A 20233-nucleotide genomic window follows, 5' to 3' on the forward strand; every position below is an offset into this window, starting at 1 on the left:
AGTCTTAAGATCATTCAGAATTAGCATACGGTCAACGGGTTCATGACGTTTCAAGGACGATGACAATGTCAAGGCTGCTAATAGTTTTTGGATTGAAACCTGATCAATGCGGTTTGATTTTACCTTTGGATCTTGACTGGGCTGGTTTTAGAATCTGAATACACGCATTATTCAAGTTTGCTGCTGCTGCTAAATGCATTAGTTGGTGCTCAGTACCACGCTCTTACCACTTACCATCATGTTATTAATCAGACAAAAGTTGACCTCCCTGACATGCCATGGGTCTCAAAAACAAATGTATCTGGCTGACGCGCATGTGTCAGCGAGCAACAACACTTACCAATCAAACGAAACAGATCTATCTATACAAAGTTTCCTCAACACCCCCGCCGCAAGTCGCGGGAGAATGAACATGATCAAAGAATCAATTTTGATTTTTTTTTTCCAGCAACGAACCAACCACTCTTCCAAGCCAAGTCCAATCAACAAAGGACCTGTGAGCTCAGTTCCAACAAATCCCTTTCCAGCAAGAGAAAAACAGGGTACAAAATTTTGGACTGTTGAAAGCAGTTCGCCAGCGTACAACTCATGCTGTACATAACATAGCTAACCAGCTACACATGTGAACTGACCATCAGACCCACCACCACCAACCTCGCCAGGAGCCAACAGAAGAAAAAAGGAGATTAAGGAGTCCAATGTTTGTCCTTAGGTCAAATAAGTGGGGCTTCTAGGCATGCTAAGTGAGAGAGAGAGATCAAAGAAGAATTCTTGGCTCATGGAGGTGGCAGCTGGGGCCTTAAATACAGACTATAAACATGTATACAGCTATGCTCTACAAGATTCCATTGGTTGAAGAGGTTGTTGAAGATCACCACGTCACATACCATTAGGAGAGGTTAGTGCAGGGGGAGAAGATTATTCATGTTCTGCATCGTTGTCAGTCAGCTCGTCGTCCTCCTCGTCATCAGTGTCTTCCTCGTCGTCATCGTCCGTGCCATCCGAAGAACCGAAGATTGCATCCTTCGCGGCAGCAGAATCACCAAATCGTCTGAGCTGCCCTGGGTTCATCGGTGGTAGCGAGGAAAGTGGTTTTGGTGCTAGTGGTTTCAGGTAATTCGGGATTATTTCCCCAGGCCTAATGTAGATGGCGCCTTTTGACTGAGCCGCTTTTATGATTGTAGCTGCATCAGATGGTGATCCAATGCGTGCACCGGCTGCAATGGCTGCAGCCCTTATAGATGAACCCTCAGGATTTGCACGACAATCAATACTGTCAAGTGTTTTTGTCTGTGACGGTGTAGCTGGCTGTTGTGCAGATGACTGAGATTGATGAAGACCAAGTGATAACTTGCCATTGCTACTGATATCTCCAGAGTCTACAGAGTTCAAACAAGCTGCATCAAAAGTGATGTCAAAAACTCAAAATGGCCTCGTTAGTAAAATCGATTATCATATATGCAATAGCTTTTAGCGAAAAAAAAGAAAAATGCCTCATATATATCACAGCCACAGCTTAAGAAAATGTTCAGGCATAAACTTGTACAAGTTATGATATGGACAAAAAGAACTGGGATAGGATGCTTGGAACAGTTTATAGATTTGAGTAGCAAAGTAAAATCCCACATACCCGCAGATATCTCGGAGCCATCAGTGGGTGGAAGGCACAATCCAATAGGGACAGTCACGAGCTGTCGCGCAGCACTAGAGTTTAATGTATTTACACTGCATCCCCTGTTACCATTAGCTTGGGATAATTCATGACTCTGCAGATTCCATAGACTTGTTAGGAACCTGAAGCTAGTGAAGTACATTATGATTGAAATTCCGATCATTCTGTAACCGTAATAAGGAAATATAAGTTACCCGTGGCGACGAGTGCAAAAGAAGATATTGCAGCTAAACTAAGCTGTAAGCCGAGGCTTATAATAAGGAATTTTATAGTCTCTCTCAGTAATAACTGGGAACTAAGCTGCCGCGCTAAGTTCGTATGCAAAGGTACCTAAAGAGAGGACCAAAGATAAAATGTTTGATGGAATGACACAAATGAAAGAGGCAATATGATACCCATAAGATGTCAAGAAAACCATATTACATGCTTGCAGCAAATAACAATTTGGCTCAAACGAAGACATCAAACAATTTCTTTCACCTAAAGAATGAGAGTCAAGTAAGGGCAAGGCAGACCCAACAAAAAAAAATCGGCCGGGGAGGGAAAGACCGGCCCCCGGTATTATACTAAGAAGAGACTAAACATGGTCCCGGCCGAGAAAATCCAAGAACCCTGGCCCCCATCACTAGCGGGCCGTCACCGCCCACTCTGCAACGGGCCAGCCGAAGGGTGGCGCGCAGGACGTAACCAGGAGCGGACGGGACACAACGAGGGGATTTTTTTTAACCAAACCCGAAATTCGCCCTCGAAGGGAACCCGTGACCTGGAGGTGCTACTCGAAAGCCTTAAGCATTACGCTAGCCGAAGGCGGGCACATGAGTGGTGTCTGGGAAAAGGATAAACCGACGCAAACCTTTCCCCCACAAATGCGGAGAGACTACTTCGAACTCGTGACTTGATGACTCAGTGAGACAGCTCTTATCTAAGCATCAGGCCTACCCTTCTGAAAGTCACATAAGCTAATAATACTTACCTAAAGTTAAAGATAAAAATATGCTACAACTGCAATAAATGGCATGCAACATTTCTGAAATGTCAGCCCTGGGACTAAAAGTGGGAAGAATAACATATTTCTCACACTCCACTGAGATAGTTACCAGGAAAACATGCCATCTATGCAGCAAGGATACAGACACGTGGATACATCAAAATTTCTATAAAAAAACAACACGTGCATACATTTTAAGTTTTTTAATAGATAAATAATAAATCAATTAAAATTCTAAAAGCTGCAACACACTAGCAGGAACTTGAAATTGTCTCATTCTTTCAATTGTGTTGTTCTGCTCATCTTTTCCATATTTCCATGTAGTCAACACTCCAAGAGCCAAGCCTGACCAGCATCTCCATCCAAATCTCAAAGGTCAAACTTGCAAAATCCAAATGAGAACATGTATGTGCATAGTGCAGAAGTAGAACTTGTCCAATTGATGGAGGATTCAAATAAGTACATCATTTTTTTTTAACTTGGGGAGAGGCTTCAAGCTTGTAGGAGATGAGTAAATCACTGATCCAATCCCTTTCCCCTTTCAATTCCAGTTCCAGTCGAGATTAATTTGACATGAGGAACATGGCAGGAAGAGGCTATAGGAGAGGAGAGGAGAGGAAACAGGGAAGAAATCACCGCTAACTCATCTCCAGCTTGATGTTGATTTATCGCCTGTGGGTGGTGAAGTTCGTTGAGGCGCTGCATGCATGAGGCGTCCACAAATTTGTGGTGTGTGCCTTGCAGGTGATGTGTGTCATCACAGCCGCAGCCTGCTTGAGAATGCTGCTGGCATTGGATCTCCTCGCGGGCAGGATGGGCAGATGGCTGGGTGAGCAGGAAGTCGAGCGGGAAGGCGGTGGCATGCGTGTTGTGTCGCTGGCTGCCTAGATCCCTGCTGTGTGATGCGCAGAGGAGTCGAGGATTATAGCAGGCCTACTGGACTGGGCCATATCCAAAAAACACCTGTTTTGGGCCAGTAATTCGTCCTTTGTTCTATGGGCCGGCGGGCGGCCAACCATCTCTGCAGAAAGTAGAAAACCTGTGTTGCCCTACGCCCCTACCTGTACCACAGTAGCCATCGTCCCTTCTCCAGCCCGTGGCTGCGCACCCTCTGTAGCCCTTCTCCAACGCGCGACTGTGCCCCCTCTGCTCCGGCGACCCTCTGCTCGGGTTGCACCCCCTCTGCTCCAGCACGTGGCTGCTGCAGAGGCCTCTGCTCGAGCCCCTCCAGTGTGTGGTGCCCGCCTCTGCTCCAGGCCTCCACCGGAGTCCACCCTCCAGCGCACGGCCGTCCTCCATTGATCCACTCCGCCTCCTCCATTAAACTTCTTCAGAGTGAATTAGTTTAGGGTCTGTTCTGAACTTCAGAAATCAGAAATTCAGAGTTCAGACTTCGGCGTCCAGAGAACTTCAGAGTTCAGACTTCTTCTGAGTTCACAGTTTAGACTTTCAGAGTCTGTTGTTCTGCTACAGCTATAATATATTGTTGTCCTGCTACAACTATAGTGTACTGTTGTATTGCAGTACTGCTACAGCTATATATATTGATATATATTTATACATATGATCTTGATATAGGTGGACGACTAGGAGTCGACTAGGCTCGATTTATCGAGCAAATCGATGACTAATCGCGATTAGTCGCCTTATTGGTGCTTAGGTGACTAGGGTCGACTCGCCGACTTTAAAACCTTGGTCTCCATACCATATCCCACATGTATCCATTATGGGATACAGGAGCGGGTGACCTGATGTATCCATGCAGCTCATCATACCATATCCAAGAAAAACCAATATGCACTGATATCCTGATAGAAAATATCAAACCCACCATAGTGCCCACTTAATCTGGATTTGCCACAACAATCCTGCATCCATAGGTATTCTAATCATTTACTAATTGCTATATTTCATAGCAGGAAAACCACAAGCTGAAGTGTTTCTCAGTGCTCTACTGATGAATCATTAAAAGTAACTTTGAGAAAGTAGCATAATTGTAAGATTTAAATCAAATGAAACTACTTCATGTTTGCTATTGCATACTTGGAAAAAAGATATAAACCCTTGATTATGCCCCCACCCAACTATCCACAGTATTATAAATTACCAACACGGTCACTTGGAAGTAAAAGAAACAAAACAAGACAACACACTATCTAATCAAGCATAGTACCCCAGTGAACAACAAGACTGCAGATTGTTCATTTTGGAGTAGAAGGAAAAGGGAAAAGGTACAAGAGAACAATGTCATTTATTGCCAAATTTGTCATTGGTGATAACTGTCAAGCGCCTCAGCACCTAACAACGCCGGACCGCGACTACGCAGTCCGTAGTCGCACTCCAGGCCTTCACCCTGAGGGAAATCCCCACCGGCGGCTTGAGAGTAGACTAGTAGAGAGAGAGAGAGAGAGAGAGAGAGAGAGAGAGCAGGTTTAGGATAACTGATTGCTTGATTCCTTTCCTCCAAGTTTGGTTACAATATATAGGCCAATGCCCCAACTAATTACTCCTAGATTTAAGGCATGGAAAGAAAACTAATCTCAACTAATCACTCCTAGATTTAAGGCATGGAAAGGAAACTAATCTTTTATTTCTAAATCTGGCCACTAACGGTGGCACCTTCCTGTGTCGTGCGAGCAGCCCGCTCTGCGCGCGCCTGATGTCACGATGGCGCCTATACGTTTGCCCGTACATGACATCTCTCCCCCCTCGACGTCCAGCTCGTCCTCGAGCTGAAATTGGGGAAACTTGTCGCGGAAATCAGCCACATCCTCCCAAGTTGCAGACGCAGCAGACTGACCCTTCCAGTGGATGAGCACCTGGCGGACACCACGTGCCGAGCGGAAGCGTACAACGTGCTCCGGTTCTGGAGTCACAGCCCCGTGAAGCATGGATGGCAGTGGGGAAGGCACCTCCGGTGGATCGCCGATGAACTTCTTAAGAAACCCCACATGGAAGACATCGTGCAGCTTGGCACGCAGAGGCAGGGCGAGGCGGACAGCAGCCTCGTTGATGCACTCGGTGATGCGGTACAGCTCGACGAAACGCGGCTTGAGCTTGCCCCTAGACAGCTGCGGTAGGAAAGCACCAAGTCGCCCACGGCATAGGAGACCGGGCGGTGCAGCCAGTCGTAGAACTTCTTCTGTACGGCTTGAGCTTGCTCCATCCGATAGCGGACATCCGCGAGGAGCTCTTCCCGAGCAGCCATGGTCTTGGCCACAGCAGCCACCCGCGTCTCCCCCGATTCGTAGTACCGGATGGATGGAGGATCCCGGCCATACACCTTGAAGGGGGTGTCCTGGAGCGACGACTGGTACGTCGTGTTGTAGACGTACTCCGCCCATGGCAGCCAACGCAGCCACTGCTTGGGCCGGTCCCCTGTGAAGCACCGGAGGTACATGACGATGACTTTGTTGGCCGCCTCCGTTTGGCCGTCCGATTGGGGGTGGAAGGCGGACGTCATCTGTAGTTTGGCCCCGAATAGCCTCATCAACTCTTGCCAAAACGTCGAGGTGAGCACGGGGTCCCTGTCCGTGTAAGTAGAGGGACTCTAACTCTCATCAAAAGGATGACACTATGAGTTGGGGCAATTTTCTGTTTATTTCCTCAAACTCTACACAATGCCATACCCATCTAAGGGTTGGAGACCCATATTTATAGCCCTAGAGGCTGCACTACCGCACCTTCTCACACACATTACACAACAGGATTGTCCTCTAGATGCTAAAGAGACTACAGAGGACAGTCAAAAGCGACCGCTGTCCTCTAGATGCTAAAGCGACTACAGAGGACAGTCAAAAAGCGACTGTTGTCCTCTAGATGCTAAAGAGACTACAGAGGACGGTCAAAAAGCGACTGTTGTCCTCTAGATGCTAAAGAGACTACAGAGGACAGTCAAGCTGTCCTCTAGATGCTAAAGGACTACAGAGGACAGTCAAAAAGCGACCGCTGTCCTCTAGAAACTCAAGACTTATTCCATCATTCTCCCCCTAAGTCTTGGGCGTCGTCTTGTGAGAAAGTTGGGCCATCCCGGACCTGGAGCAAAGCTCAACAAACTTGATCTTCCCAAGGGGCTTGGTGAGCAGGTCTGCAAGCTGATCCTTGGTGTTGATGTAGAGCGCCTTGATGCTCCCTTCTGCCAAGCAGTCTCGGATGAAGTGGTATCTCAGCCGGATGTGCTTGCTCCGTTCATGGAACACGGGGTTCTTGGCCAATGCCAGAGCGGACTGGCTGTCCACCCTGAGTTCCACCGCTCCAGTGTCTCTCCCGAGGAGATCACCGAGCAGTCGAGCCAGCCAGAGAGCCTGAGTCGAAGCAGTGGACGCCGCTATGTACTCGGCCTCGCAGCTGGACATGGCCACCACCTGCTGCTTGACCGACTGCCAGCTGATGGGGCACTTGCCGAGGAAGAAGAGGATCCCGCTTGTGCTCTTGCTGGTGTCGATGTCGCCAGCGTGGTCGCTATCGCTGTACCCGACAAGGTGTGCCTCCCCAGGGCACCTCGGGTAGTAGAGACCGTGGTCGAGAGTCCCCGCAACATAGCGGATGATCCTCTTCACAGCCTGCTCATGCTCCGTCGTCGGTCGCTGCAGAAACCGACTAACGTAGCCGACGGAGTATGCCAAGTCAGGCCGTGTGTGGACGAGGTAGCGAAGGCTCCCCACAAGACGCCGGTACTGAGTAGCATCCACCTCCTCTGTCGTGCTGTCACGACTCAGCTTCAGCCTCTCCTCCATCGGAGTGAGAGCTGGGTTGCAGTCGGTGAGCCCAGCCAGCTCAACAATGCGCCTCGCATAGGCGGTCTGGCGAAGTGTGATCCCGGAGTCTCCCTGGTGCACCTCAATCCCCAGGTAGAAGGAGAGATGCCCCAGGTCACTCATTTGGAAGGTGGCCTTCATCTCTTCCTTGAACGCTGCCACCTCTGCATCCTTGGCGCCGGTGATCACCAAGTCATCGACGTAGACACCCACCAGCAGGGCATTTTCTCCATTGCCCCGCCGATAGATGGCCGCCTCGTGCGGGCTTGGCATGAAGCCCATCCTCTTGAGCGTGGAATCCAGCTTGGCATTCCACGCCCTCGGTGCCTGTCGCAGGCCATAGAGAGCCTTGCGCAGGCGCAACACCTTGCCTTCCTTGCCAGAGATCGCAAAACCTGGCGGTTGGTGTACGTAGACCTCCTCCTTTAAGTCGCCGTTAAGAAACGCCGACTTGACATCCATGTGATGAACATGCCAGCCCTCCAGGGCTGCCAGCGCGAGGAGGAGTCGCACGGATTCCATCCGTGCTACAGGGGCGAAGGCATCGTCGAAGTCGATCCCCTCCTGCTGCAAGAAACCGCGTGCCACCAAGCGAGCCTTATGCTTGATGATGGCGCCGGCTTCATCCCTCTTCACTTTGAACACCCATTTAAGGGTGATCGCGCGATGACCATGAGGGAGATCAGCGAGCTCCCAGGTGCGGTTCGTCTCAACCGCGTCCATCTCCGACTGCATCGCGGCACGCCAAGCCGCATGTTTCTCGGCCTCCGCGAAAGACCGAGGCTCACCATCGTCGCATGCAAGATGCAACTCTCCTGCCAGAATGCGAGATGTAGGGCCTGGCACCGACGGGTCGATGAGAAGGCCCTCCACCCTTCGATACCGCAACGGCTCGCCGTCGTAGCACGCGTCGACGCGCTCCTCGTCGCGGGACAGAGGGGTCACGAGCTCCACTGGGTCGTGCTCGACACGAGCTGGTGTCGAAGAGGACGTTCCCGGAGAGGGTACCGTCGGTGCTGGAGTACGTGGTGGCGAAGAGCTCGCTGTAACCGGAGTCGTGGCTGGAGTGCGTGGTGGTGAAGAGCTCGTTGTAGCAGGAGCTGGAGAGTGTGGCGCTGGAGTCGGTGGAGACTTGGGGGCTGGGGTAGGCCTGCTCGGAGAAGAGTGGCCTACTCCCCCAGCTCCCTCAAAGTGGACGTACTCGATGGTGAAGTCGTACGTCGGAGTCGTGCCGTCGTCCACCGCCTTGTCCCACGCCCATCCTCGCCCTTCGTCGAACACTACGTCGCGCGCCGTGCGCATACGCTGTGTTCTTGGGTCAAGGATGCGGTAGGCCTTCGAGCCCTCCGCGTAGCCAATGAACACCCCTGGGGTGCTCCTATCGTCGAGCTTGCTGATGTGGCCAAGCTCCTTGGTGAACGCGAGGCAGCCGAAGACCCGTAGGTGAGAGACCGCCGGCTTGCGCCCATGCCAAGCCTCGTACGGTGTCATCCCGTTGAGAGCCTTGGTGGGCGAGCGGTTGAGGATGTAAACCGCTGTCACCACTGCCTCTCCCCAGAAGACAGCTGGCATTCCTCTCTGCTTGAGGAGAGCCCGAGCCATCCCCACAACCGTCTGGTTGCGCCGCTCGACGACGCCGTTCTGCTGCGGGTTGTACGGCGCGGAGTAGTGGCGCTGAACGCCCTCATCCGCGCAGTACGACGCGAACTCAGCCGCCGTGAATTCGTCGCCGTTGTCGGTGCGCAGCACGCGCAGCTTGCGGCCGCACTCCGCCTCCGCAGCGACCTGCACACGCCTGATGGCGTTCGCAGCCTCTCCCTTGCTGCCAAGGATCATCACCCACATGTAGCGGGAGAGATCGTCGACGAGCAGCAAGAAGTAGCGTCGTCCTCCCGGTGTGGCTGGTGTCACCGGGCCACACAAGTCCCCATGCACGAGCTCAAGCCTCTCCTTGGCTCGGAAGCTCGACTGCTGGGGAAAGGGGAGTCGTCTCTGCATTGTCAACACGCAGACATCGCAGAATTGCTCCACATGGTCAAGGCACGGCAGGCCTCGTACCATCTCCTTGGCACTGAGCCGCTTCAGGGCCTTGAAGTTAAGGTGCCCGAAGCGCTCGTGCCACTGTCATGCCCCGTCGTCTCGACGAGCAGCAAGACAGCAAGGTTGTGCCACCTTCACATTGAGGATGTATAGCTGATTTGGACTCCTGCGTACCTTGGCAAGAAGGCGACGAGAGGGATCCCAAATCCTCATGACTCTGTGCTCGACCTCCACGCGTGAACCGTTCTCATCCAGCTGTCCCAAGCTGATGATAGAGTTCCTCAATGCGGGGATGTAGTAGACTCCGGTGAGCAGCCTGTGCTCACCAGACGCGGCGGTGAAGATGACTGAGCCGGCGCCCTTGATCTCTACGCCGGAGGCGTCCCCAAACTTGACGGAGCCTCGGACGCTAGAGTCAAGCTCGGTGAAGAACTCCCGTCGGCCGGTCATGTGATGAGTGGTGCCGGTGTCGAGGCACCATCCTTCGATCATGTCCTTGTTGGAGCCGTCGCCGAGGAAAGCGCGTGCTTTCGACTCATCAAGGTGGAGGAATGCCGCTGCGGCCGGTGCCGCTGGAGATGGCTCGATGCTTGCATGTGCCAGGAGCAGGGCCTCCTCCTCCGCCTCCGCCTGTGCGACGTTGGCCTGGCCACGTCGTGGCTGCCGACAATCCCTGGCCCAGTGGCCAAGCTTGCCGCAGTTGTGGCAGCCGTCGTCTCGTGCCGGCTTCTTGTTGCCGACGGCGCCACCTTGGGCACCTCCACGTGCACCACCCTCAGCATGTCCTCGCGCCCCGGCCTGGGCGCCTCCACGCGCCTTGCGCGGCTTGCCGCGTTTGCGGCCTCGTGTCGAGGAGGACTCCCCCTTCTTGTCACCCTGGCAGGCCTCCCACTGCTCCCGAGTGAGATGTAGCTTCCCGCCGATAGTGATAGGCCCAGAGAGAGCCTGTGGTTCGTCGCCGTCGACCACCTTGAGGCGACCAATCGCCTCTTCGATTGTCATCGTGGAGAGGTCTAGCAGAGACTCGATCGAGCGAGCAATCTGCCTGTACTTCTCGGGGATGCAACGGAAGAGCTTCTCAACAGCTCTCTCCTCATCGTAGGTGTCGTCGCCGAACTGCACCATCTTCTGCAACAGAGTGTTGAGGCGGAGAGCAAAGTCATCAACATCCTCACCTGGCTTGAAGGCCAGGTTCTCCCACTCCTTGCGAAGTGCCTGCAGTGTGGTCTTGCGGGCACGATCGCTGCCAATGCGGGTCGCAGCGATGGCGTCCCAGGCCTCCTTGGCAGTCCGCTTCTGGGAAAGCGAAAACTGCATCTCGGGCGGGACTGCAGCAATGAGGGCATCCAGCGCCCGCCGATCCTCGTGGTAGTCGACGTCGTCGTAACGAACTGCTTCCCACATGTGGCGAACCTGGAGACGTACCCTCATCACCGCGGCCCACTCGACGTAGTTGGTCTTGGTGAGGGTAGGCCACCCACCGCCGGGACCGATGTCCCTGACAATGGCCTGGGCCATGCAGCGACCATGGTACCGATCCGGGGAGGGAGACCGCGCCGCCTGTAGAGGCCGCGATCTCCGTCGACTCGGTCGCCGCTGCCGGGAGCACCGCCGGCGCGTCTACGCCCGTCTGGGCTGCCGCCGCGTGCGCCCCCGCCTGGAGCGTCGTCAGCGCGTCGGCGCCTATCCGGGCTGCCGCCACGCGCGCCCCCATGGGGATGCGCGGCTGCCCACTGTGCCGCCTGCTCTCGCGCTGCTTCCCTCGCCAGCCTGAGCTCTTCGTCGGTGTTGTCGTCGACAGAAGCAGAGCTGCCAGCTCTACTGCGCGCAGAACCTCGAGCTATGTTGTCGCCGCACGTGCAGCATCCGCCGCCTCCGCTGCTTCTACTTCCGCTCTCGCCGCTGCCAGTTCCGTCGCCGCCAACCGTGTTGCCCTCGCCGCTGTCGCTGCAGCCGCTGCTGCTGCTCGCTCGCGTTCTTGTGCCGGGGCGACCTCGGCCTCCTGCTGGCGCCGCGCACTCGAAGTGGCCGAGCGTAGGGACATGGTGGGCTAGTGAGGGGTCGCTGCGTGTGGAAGAGGCTGTCTCAGACGAAAGGCTGCTCGTCTGAGCAGGGGAGGAAGGAACAGTTGGAGCTCTTGCTGCCGACTGAGTGTGGGGAGAGGCGCGGGAAGGAGATGAGCACGAGATGTTTAGGCTGCAGGATAGTTTAGCTCTGATACCAATTGCAAGTAGAGGGACTCTAACTCTCATCAAGAGGATGACACTATGAGTTGGGGCAATTTTCTGTTTATTTCCTCAAACTCTACACAATGCCATACCCATCTAAGGGTTGGAGACCCATATTTATAGCCCTAGAGGCTGCACTACCGCACCTTCTCACACACACTACACAACAGGATTGTCCTCTAGATGCTAATGAGACTACAGAGGACAGTCAAAAGCGACCGCTGTCCTCTAGATGCTAAAGCGACTACAGAGGACAGTCAAAAAGCGACTGTTGTCCTCTAGATGCTAAAGAGACTACAGAGGACGGTCAAAAAGCGACTGTTGTCCTTTAGATGCTAAAGAGACTACAGAGGACAGTCAAGCTGTCCTCTAGATGCTAAAGGACTACAGAGGACAGTCAAAAAGCGACCGCTGTCCTCTAGAAACTCAAGACTTATTCCATCAGTCCGACACCATGGATTGAGGAATCCCATGGAGGCGAACAATCTCGCTGAAGAACGTCTGTGCCACGAACTCTGCACTGTAGGGGTGAGCCAGCGGGATAAAATGACAATATTTGTTGAAACGGTCCACCATAGTGAGGATCACCGACTTGCCCCCCACGCGGGGCAGAGCTTCTACGAAATCTAGGCCGATGTCGATCCACACGGCCTGGGGAACAGGTAGGGGCAGCAGTAGTCCCACCGGATGGAGGTGCTCCGATTTGTTGCGCAGGCGCGGACGAAGTCTTGCACCACCCGGCGCATGGGGGGGAGTGGAAGTCGCGGCGGAGGAGCGGTGGCGTGGCGCGACCGGCCTGCTGAAATAGGCGATCGGATGCTGATCTTGGAGAAGGACCGCCCCAAAGCCATGGGTGGACACGTCGCACTCGACGATGAACCCCTTGGTGAAGTCCGTCAACGCCAGCACGAGGTCCGACGTCACAGCGGCCTTAAGCGCCTAGAAGGCCGCCTGAGCATCGTCGTTCCAGAAGAACCCCTCCTTGAGGAGCGAGGTGAGGGGTGCCGCAATCTTGTCGTAGTCGTGGACGAACTTGCGATAATACTCAGCGAGGCCTAAGAAGCCGCGCACCGCGCGCGCCGAGCGAGGAGCCGGCCAGTCGTGGATGGCCTGCACCTTGGTCGGATCCATGGCCACCCTTTGAGCCGAGATAATGTGGCCCAAGTATGCCACCGAGGGGGAGCCAAAGGTGTACTTGGACCGCTTGATGAAGTGGACGTGGCGGCGCAGCTCATCGAGGACGGCGCGGATGTGTCGCAAGTGATCTGCCCATGTCTTGCTATAAATTAAAATATCATCAAAAAAGACCAAAACGAATCGGCGGAGTATCGGCCGAAGGACGTCGTCCATGAGCGCTTGGAATGTTGCCGGGGCGTTGCTAAGCCCGAACGGAATCACCAAGAACTTATAGAGGTCGTCGTGGCCCGTGGGTGCGAAACGCCGTCTTTTGGACATCAGCCGGCCGCATCCGAATTTGGTGGTCTGGAGCGTAAGTCCAACCTGTTTCTTGACGAGCAACACCGGCGAGAAGAAAGCCGAATCATTGAGACGGACGATGCCTTGGGCGAGCATGGCAGCGCACTGCCGCTCCAACCTGTCCTTGTGCGCCGCTGGGTAGCGGTAGGGCCTAACCGCCACCGGTGCAGCCCCCGGTTTGAGGACGATGGCATGGTCCCGAGTCCGCTGTGGGGGGAGCTTGGCTGGCTCGACGAAGGCGCCCTCGAAGGCGTGGAGCAGGTCATCGAGGAGGCCCTCCGTTGATGTGGCTGCAGCGACCAGCGGCCTCGGCCGCTCTGCGATGTCGGACCAGCACACCAGCCGACCTTGGTGAGTGAAGGAGATGGTGCGGCCGATGAAATCCCAACTGATTCGGCCAAGGGTGACCATCCATTGGGTCCCCAAGACCAAAGCATACCCGGCGAGCGGCATGACGAAGAGGTCGACGGAGAACCGATCGCCCTCGATGATGAGCGAGGCGCGCCGTATGACGTCGGGCAGGTGACGCGCTCCCCGTTGGCCACAGTCACCGTGAGACGTGGACGGGGCTGGATCTGCAGTCCGGTGCAGCGCGCCGCAGCTTCGGCGATGAAATTGTGCGTGGAACCCGTATCGAGGAGCGCGACGAGGGTGGAGGCGCCCAACGATACTCGCAACTGCAGGGATTTGCAGATGGGGACGCCCGCAATAGCCTGAAGTGAGAAGACAGGAGCAGCCTCTTCCTGTTCATTGGCGGCCCGATCGTCGCTCGGCGTCCGCGATCTCGACGCCTTCCACGAAGAAAATGCGGCGGCAGACACAGTTGTGTCCGCGGGAGTACAGTTCATTGCAATTGAAGCAACAGCGAGGCGTCGCCGTTCCGCCTGTTCCTCCTGTGATAGGCGCTTTCAACGACTGGCCTTCCAGCCGAGGCGACGCTGCACCCGCCGGTGGTGCAGGTAGCGGTGGGCGAGGGCCATGCGCGCTAGGCGCGGCCAGCAAGGCGCGAGGGGCGTCGAGGGCAAGGGGCTGAGCCAACTGGGCCAACCCCATCATCTTGACCTGTCGGGCGAGACTCATGGCCCCGGCGAGCGTCTCCAGGTTGTGGATGCGGACGGCGTGGCTCATCGGAGGGAGGAGACCGCCCGTGTACAGCTGGACGCGTTGGCCCTCCTCGAGGCGACCCACGCGGGGCAGGAGAGCCTGGAACCGGTTGGAGTAGTCCTCCACCGTCCCGTGCGGCGGCACTCCAATTCGAACAGGGGCGCTAATCGGAGAGGCGGCCCGAACCGAAGGTTGAGCAGTTCTTTGAAACGCGCCCACAGTGGCGTGCCCTCGTCCTCCTGGAGTTGAATGTACCAGAGTTGGGCGACATCCTCCAGGTTGTATGACGCCATCCACACGCGCTCCACCGCCATGGTGCGTTGTTGGTGAAAGTACGATTCGCACTTGTTGATGAAGATCATCGGATCAGACTTGCCGTCGTAGCGGGGAAAACCCAGTTTCTGGAATCTGGGAGGGCATTCGAGATCGTGAGGCCCCTCCTGTCGAGCGCCCCTGCTGTCCGCCAATGACGGGGACGACTTTTCCTTCATCACAGCCATCTCGGCCTTCAGGGTGGACATCTCAGTGGTGATTGATTGCAGCGCCTCCATGACATCCTTGATGGTGGGTTCCGCCATCGGTAGCGGCTGCGTGGAGGAGGCAGTGGAGGTTGGCGGCGATGGTGGTGGGCTACGATGAGGTGCGGCGGCTGTGGAGGACTGGTTGGAGCGCGTGGTAGAGGATCGACATGACCTTGATACCAGGTTGTCAAGCGCCTCAGCACCTAACAACACCAGACCGCGACTACGCAGTCCGTAGTCACGCTCCAGGCCTTCACCGTGATGGAAATCCCCACCGGCGGCTTGAGAGTACAGAGTAGAGAGAGAGCAGGTTTAGGATAACTGATTGCTTGATTCCTTTCCTCCAAGTTTGGTTACAATATATAGGCCAATGCCCCAACTAATCACTCCTAGATTTAAGGCATGGAAAGGAAACTAATCTCAACTAATCACTCCTAGATTTAAGGCATGGAAATGAAACTAATCTCAACTAATCACTCCTGGATTTAAGGCATGGAAAGGAAACTAATCTTTTATTTCTAAATCTGGCCACTAACGGTGGCACCTTCCTGTGTCGCGCGAGCAGCCCACTCTGCCGCGCGCCTGATGTCACGACGGCGCCTATACGTTTGCCCGTACATGACAATAAAACTGAATCAGTGTTGCCTTTTATATATGTCATAAAATAAGAATTTATGGTGCGATGAATTTATAAAAGGACCGAGTTCTGCTCCTGCTGCTCTTAAAAAAACGCTGATTGCACATAATGCAAGTCTAAAATAAAAAGATTGTATTGAATGTATCTAAAACATTAATCCTATTGGAAAGTATGCCAATAAGCAAAATAATACATAACAATATATTATTTTTCTAACAAACGAATCCCTGTGTATGCATTTTTTTCACCTTCTATGTACTCTATGTTCACAGACAAGTGTAGAGAAGTTATGAGAAGCCTTCCTATGACATAATGTCCTTCCATCTTAGACTTACAGGCACATATTAAAGACATATGCAATACAATAAACCTAATACAATATTGTAGTTCACTAGTTCTTGTTTATCAAGTATGACACCCTTATCGTACCATTTACCCTAAGTGAGTAAGTGACCAATGAACAAGGTGATCAATGGACAAACACAGCACAGTATGTAAGGAAAGACAAGGGTAACATGGTAGATTCCCTATGGATGATGTAGCATGATCACTTATAAATGGATGAGAATTTACCCTAAACAACTTGGGAAAAATGTGTACTTTACTAATTCAGCTATAATTACTCCCATGGCGTCTTTTTCCTCGTCATTCTATAAGAACAGGCTAGAATAGAACATTTGAAAATATGCAGGGTATGAACTTTCGGTGGTCAGCATAGCAAAAGTAGTCTACCTCTTTTATTCGTGAATCAGCCCCTATGGATTTTGTTACTCCACCTTGCAGATTTCCAGTTGAAGTTGCTGGTGCATTTTGGTCAGGTAACCCAGAAAACTTATCAACTACAGAAGCAGGAGGTATATTGTCATCTACTGAATTATTTGCACCAGATGTTTGTCCATATTTGCTACTCAAAGAAACAGGAGGAGCAGCAACTAGTTGACTAGGCCCTTGTAAAGCACTTGATGAACCAGGAGCAACAAAAAGAAAATTAACAGGTTGTCGCACATACATAAGTTGATTTGATGTGGCGTTCTCCCTTGAGCTACTTGAATTCTTTTTTCTCTTCTTTTGCTTATTGGAAGTAATCTCCTGATTTCTTGCAAAACTTTCTGGTGGTTGTGCTGCAATTGGCATTACCGCTAATGGTGCTACCTGTCCAATACCTCTCTTGGCCATATTAACCCTGTTAGCAGCCTCTTGAAGAGCTTGCATCGCCACAATATAAACCTCTAATGATGATGCTCCCTCTTCAGCATACCTTAGTGCTTCATGACACAAACTGTTGTAACGCCATGTCAGGGATTGCTCACCATCTTCAGCGCTACTTCTTGGCTCCTCCTTGAGCTCCTCTCTGCTAACTTCATCAACATTCTTGCCTAAGCTTCTATCCAATGCATTCTTTGTCCATCTTTTTACAAAATAATGAGAAGGAAGTGCAGAGACACCTCTTACACCAAACACAGTAAGTATGTGCCTGCAGACAATACCAAAATATTCAAACATCCGACAGCTACATGTCGCAGAACTTCCAGAAGAACAGAACTGAACTGTTACAGACTTCTCACTTCCTTCAGATATGGCCACTGTATAAATTGAAGCATTGCCCTCCTCTTTCACCATTTCAGCAGTGTAAGCAGTGGCACATATCAATTCCTGTTGGAATTTCAAAAACATTGACCTCGTATATAACTCTGCTCCTTGCTTTTCTATAGGAGATGATGTCTTAATATCCGGAAGTGAATATTTTGTTTCAAATTCTTCCTTCACCTCCTTCTCATAACAACAGTCTAAAGCTTTTTCATATTGCTGAATGAATGACTGTGAATCAGTTTTGGCACTAATATAACCTTCAAACAACGAACTCCTGCTAGAACACTGCAGCTTTAACGACACATCCCCAAAGAATGTATCTCTCAGATATACCGGGACCCAATGATGACGGCAATTGTACACCAAGTCAAGCCATTCACTTTTTTGAGAGCTGGCCTTAGAAATTAATGCCTTCCAATTTTCTTCAAACTCATTTATTGTCTCAGACATATTGATGCAATTAATAAAGTCGTCATGGAATGATGGAAATGCATCTAGGAGATATGACAGCTTATCATGTGCTTCGTTCATGATGTGCCACTTACAAAACTGGAGCCTAGTTAGAGGAAATACTTTCAAAGCAGCTGGTTTTAAAACATTATCATGCTCCATAATAAGAGATGTAGGGTGGCATCCAGACATTGCTAAGAGAAATGTCTCAAACAACCAAACAAAGGATACTTCATTGTTATGTGCCATGATGGCACAGCCAAATAGGATTGGCTGGCAATGGTGATTAACTCCAGTAAAAGCGACAAGTGGCAGTTCATGCTTGCTCCTTTTGCAGTAGTCATCCAAGACAACGGCATCTCCAAAGTCTTTGTATGTCGTCCTAGCCCTCGCATCAGCCCAAAACACATTACCCACTGGACGCCCCTCAACAAATTGCATGGCATAAAAGAACGCTGGATCTTCAGCTTGCATGCGTTTGACATAATCCAAAATTACTCTAGTGGCATTCCCGATACCATCCGAAAAATACTGAGGAACCACTTGAGCTACGCTTGTGTGAGGCACAGGCGGCGTAAGAGGTGGTGGCGGTGGCTCAATTGCCAGAAGCGAGCCGCCATTTCGATGGCCCCCAAAAGGACGGTGCTTTCCACACTCCGACAGTGGCTTGTGCGGACGCAGGCAGTGTGCCTGGTTCGTGGGGACCAGGGGATGGTTATGTGCAGTCTCCAGCTTAGTCACACTCCAGCGGCCATTGTCCTGCTTCTTCACCCGGATCATGGCCTTGCAGCCAACCCGGGTGACAGCGCGTGTCCTCCGACCCCTCCCACTATCGTCGTCGCCAGCGTCTGCGGCATCAGCACGGGAAACCTCATTCTTCCCGCGGTAAGTGCGGAAGCCCTCCTTGGCGCAGACGAACTGGCGCGACATGACGGAGCCGTCCCGGCGCGACCGGTGCATGACGCTGATCCGGGTGCTGAAGCCCACGCGGTGGGCGTAGACGTTATAGAACGTCCAGGCGTCCTCCTCGTCGTCGAACTCCATGCCCTCGAAAGGGTCGACCCCGTCGAAGGCGCCGGCGCGCGCCGCGTACGCCGACGCGGAGACCGAGGCCGATGCGGACGCCGAGCTCGCCGGAGCCGAGCCGCTCCCGGCGTCCACCTCCATCTCCGCGCCGTAGCCGACGCTATCGTTGTCGCCTTCGCCCATTTCGCTATCGGGCGACCCCTGCTCGCTTCCCGCCCCCCTCTCCATGTCCATGGCCGACGCGGCGGGGCCAAGGACGGCCGGCCACTAAAGGCGGCTCCCCGAGATCAACCCCTCAAGACAGAGGAATCTTCATCTCCGGTCAGGACACGTACATCCGCCAACCAGCTAACGCTCAGGCGGGGAGGTAAAAAAAAATAATAAGAAGCAAAATGTGCCGAGGCGATCCACGCGGCAGGTGAGCTCGAGGATGGATAAGGGGAGCAGAGGTAGGCGGAGGGTACGGTAAGGAGTGAGATGTGCGAGGGAGGCGGGGGCGCAAGACGGCGAGGGGGTGGTGCTCCGGCGAAGGTGCAGGAGGAGGAGAGGGGCGGGAGGGTACGGTTGGGTGGGGGGAAGAGTGGGGCGGAGGGGGAGCGTGTGACCGGCTTGGGGGCAGTCTGGGGGGTTTGACCGGGCGCACCTGATCAGCGGGAGGGTCCGGGTCCGGCTCGCTAGGGTTTGTTTGCTTTTGCGCCGGGACCGGGTGCGAGTGGGGCCGCGCGTTGCTTGGTTTTGTTCCATGGCCCACCGCGATTGCCTGTAGTACATTGACGAACGTGCAGCTGGGTGGAATGGATCATCGGATGGTGGTGAAAAAGGCCCAAAAATAGTGCTCCGTATTTTTTTTCCATTACATTGACGTGCAGTTGATTTGAATGGCATGTTTTTTTCTATTTATATAGGTACGGAGTGTCCTTTTTGACACATAAAAAAACGCTGCTAAAGAAGTGGATCGTGGGGCCCATATGTTTTCCAATTTCCACTGTTATAACTTCCCGCCTGGTCCTCCCAAAACATATTAATACTCCATATAAAATACAAGTCGAAATTGAGTGGCAAGCGTCTGGTCAGAACTCAGTATTTGTTTGAGATAGAGTGCGTGGTAGACCACCTGAAAAAAAATGTCGTTAGTCTTGAATCATATCATATTTCTCTAAAAACACCACCATTTCGGAATCTCTAGTAATAAAATCATTTGTTTGTTATGTATTTTGTATTGAACAACTTTACCATTGGCATGAAGCCATTTACGGTTGATCTTTTGCAAACAGATTTAGTCTGATGTTTGGTTCTTTTAGTCACTCTTCTAGACTTTATGGACTAAACTTTAGTTCATAAAATTTCTATTGAAGGTCCCATTTAGTCATATTATTTGACAGTTTTAGAACTAAAAATGATTAAATTCTAGCTACCAAAGTATGAGAGGTAACAGCCAACCACCTATTACTCTCACATATAAGAATGGAACACTCTCATGTAAGAATGGAACATAATGAAGCTAAAAAATAGTAGTTTTTTTCTCAGCGACCCTATGTTGAATTCTGTGATAGTATGTTTTAAATAAAAAAATGTATTTTGCAAAGTTATTTTTGCTAAATAATTCATCAAAATATATTTTTATTTATTGATAAAACCAAGTCCAGCAGACTCTGCATCCCAAACCCCAAATATTGTATCTAAACATGTGGGACCCACATGTATTCCGTTGGTGCCCTTCCTATTTTACAGCATACTATGCATC

At 52.4% G+C, this 20233-nt stretch overlaps 1 protein-coding gene across 5 annotated transcripts; it reads right to left on the reverse strand.

The window, feature by feature from the left end:
* Positions 1-497: 497 nt before the first annotated feature.
* Positions 498-19143, reverse strand: LOC103643784 (protein FAR1-RELATED SEQUENCE 5). 5 transcript variants are annotated; one of them, XR_002266496.2, is made up of 4 exons: positions 16156-18831; positions 1867-2002; positions 1631-1766; positions 498-1379 (listed from the first exon to the last, which is right to left on the reverse strand). XR_002266496.2 is itself a non-coding variant. In XM_008666945.3 (3 exons), exons 1-3 carry the CDS (start codon positions 18721-18723, stop codon positions 919-921), a joined length of 3165 nt encoding a protein of 1054 aa, XP_008665167.1. In that variant the 5' UTR covers positions 18724-19143; the 3' UTR covers positions 498-918. The 5 variants fall into 5 exon arrangements, 3 of the variants coding, with proteins under 3 accessions (XP_008665167.1, XP_008665166.1, XP_035820243.1); XR_004855565.1 differs by having other exon boundaries at positions 507-1397; positions 16156-19105; XM_008666945.3 differs by lacking the exon at positions 1867-2002 and having other exon boundaries at positions 16156-19143.
* Between the last annotated feature and the right edge of the window lie 1090 nt (positions 19144-20233).

The sequence above is a fragment of the Zea mays genome, chromosome 1, assembly GCF_902167145.1.
Source record: "Zea mays cultivar B73 chromosome 1, Zm-B73-REFERENCE-NAM-5.0, whole genome shotgun sequence".
Classification (NCBI taxonomy): Eukaryota; Viridiplantae; Streptophyta; class Magnoliopsida; order Poales; family Poaceae; genus Zea; species Zea mays.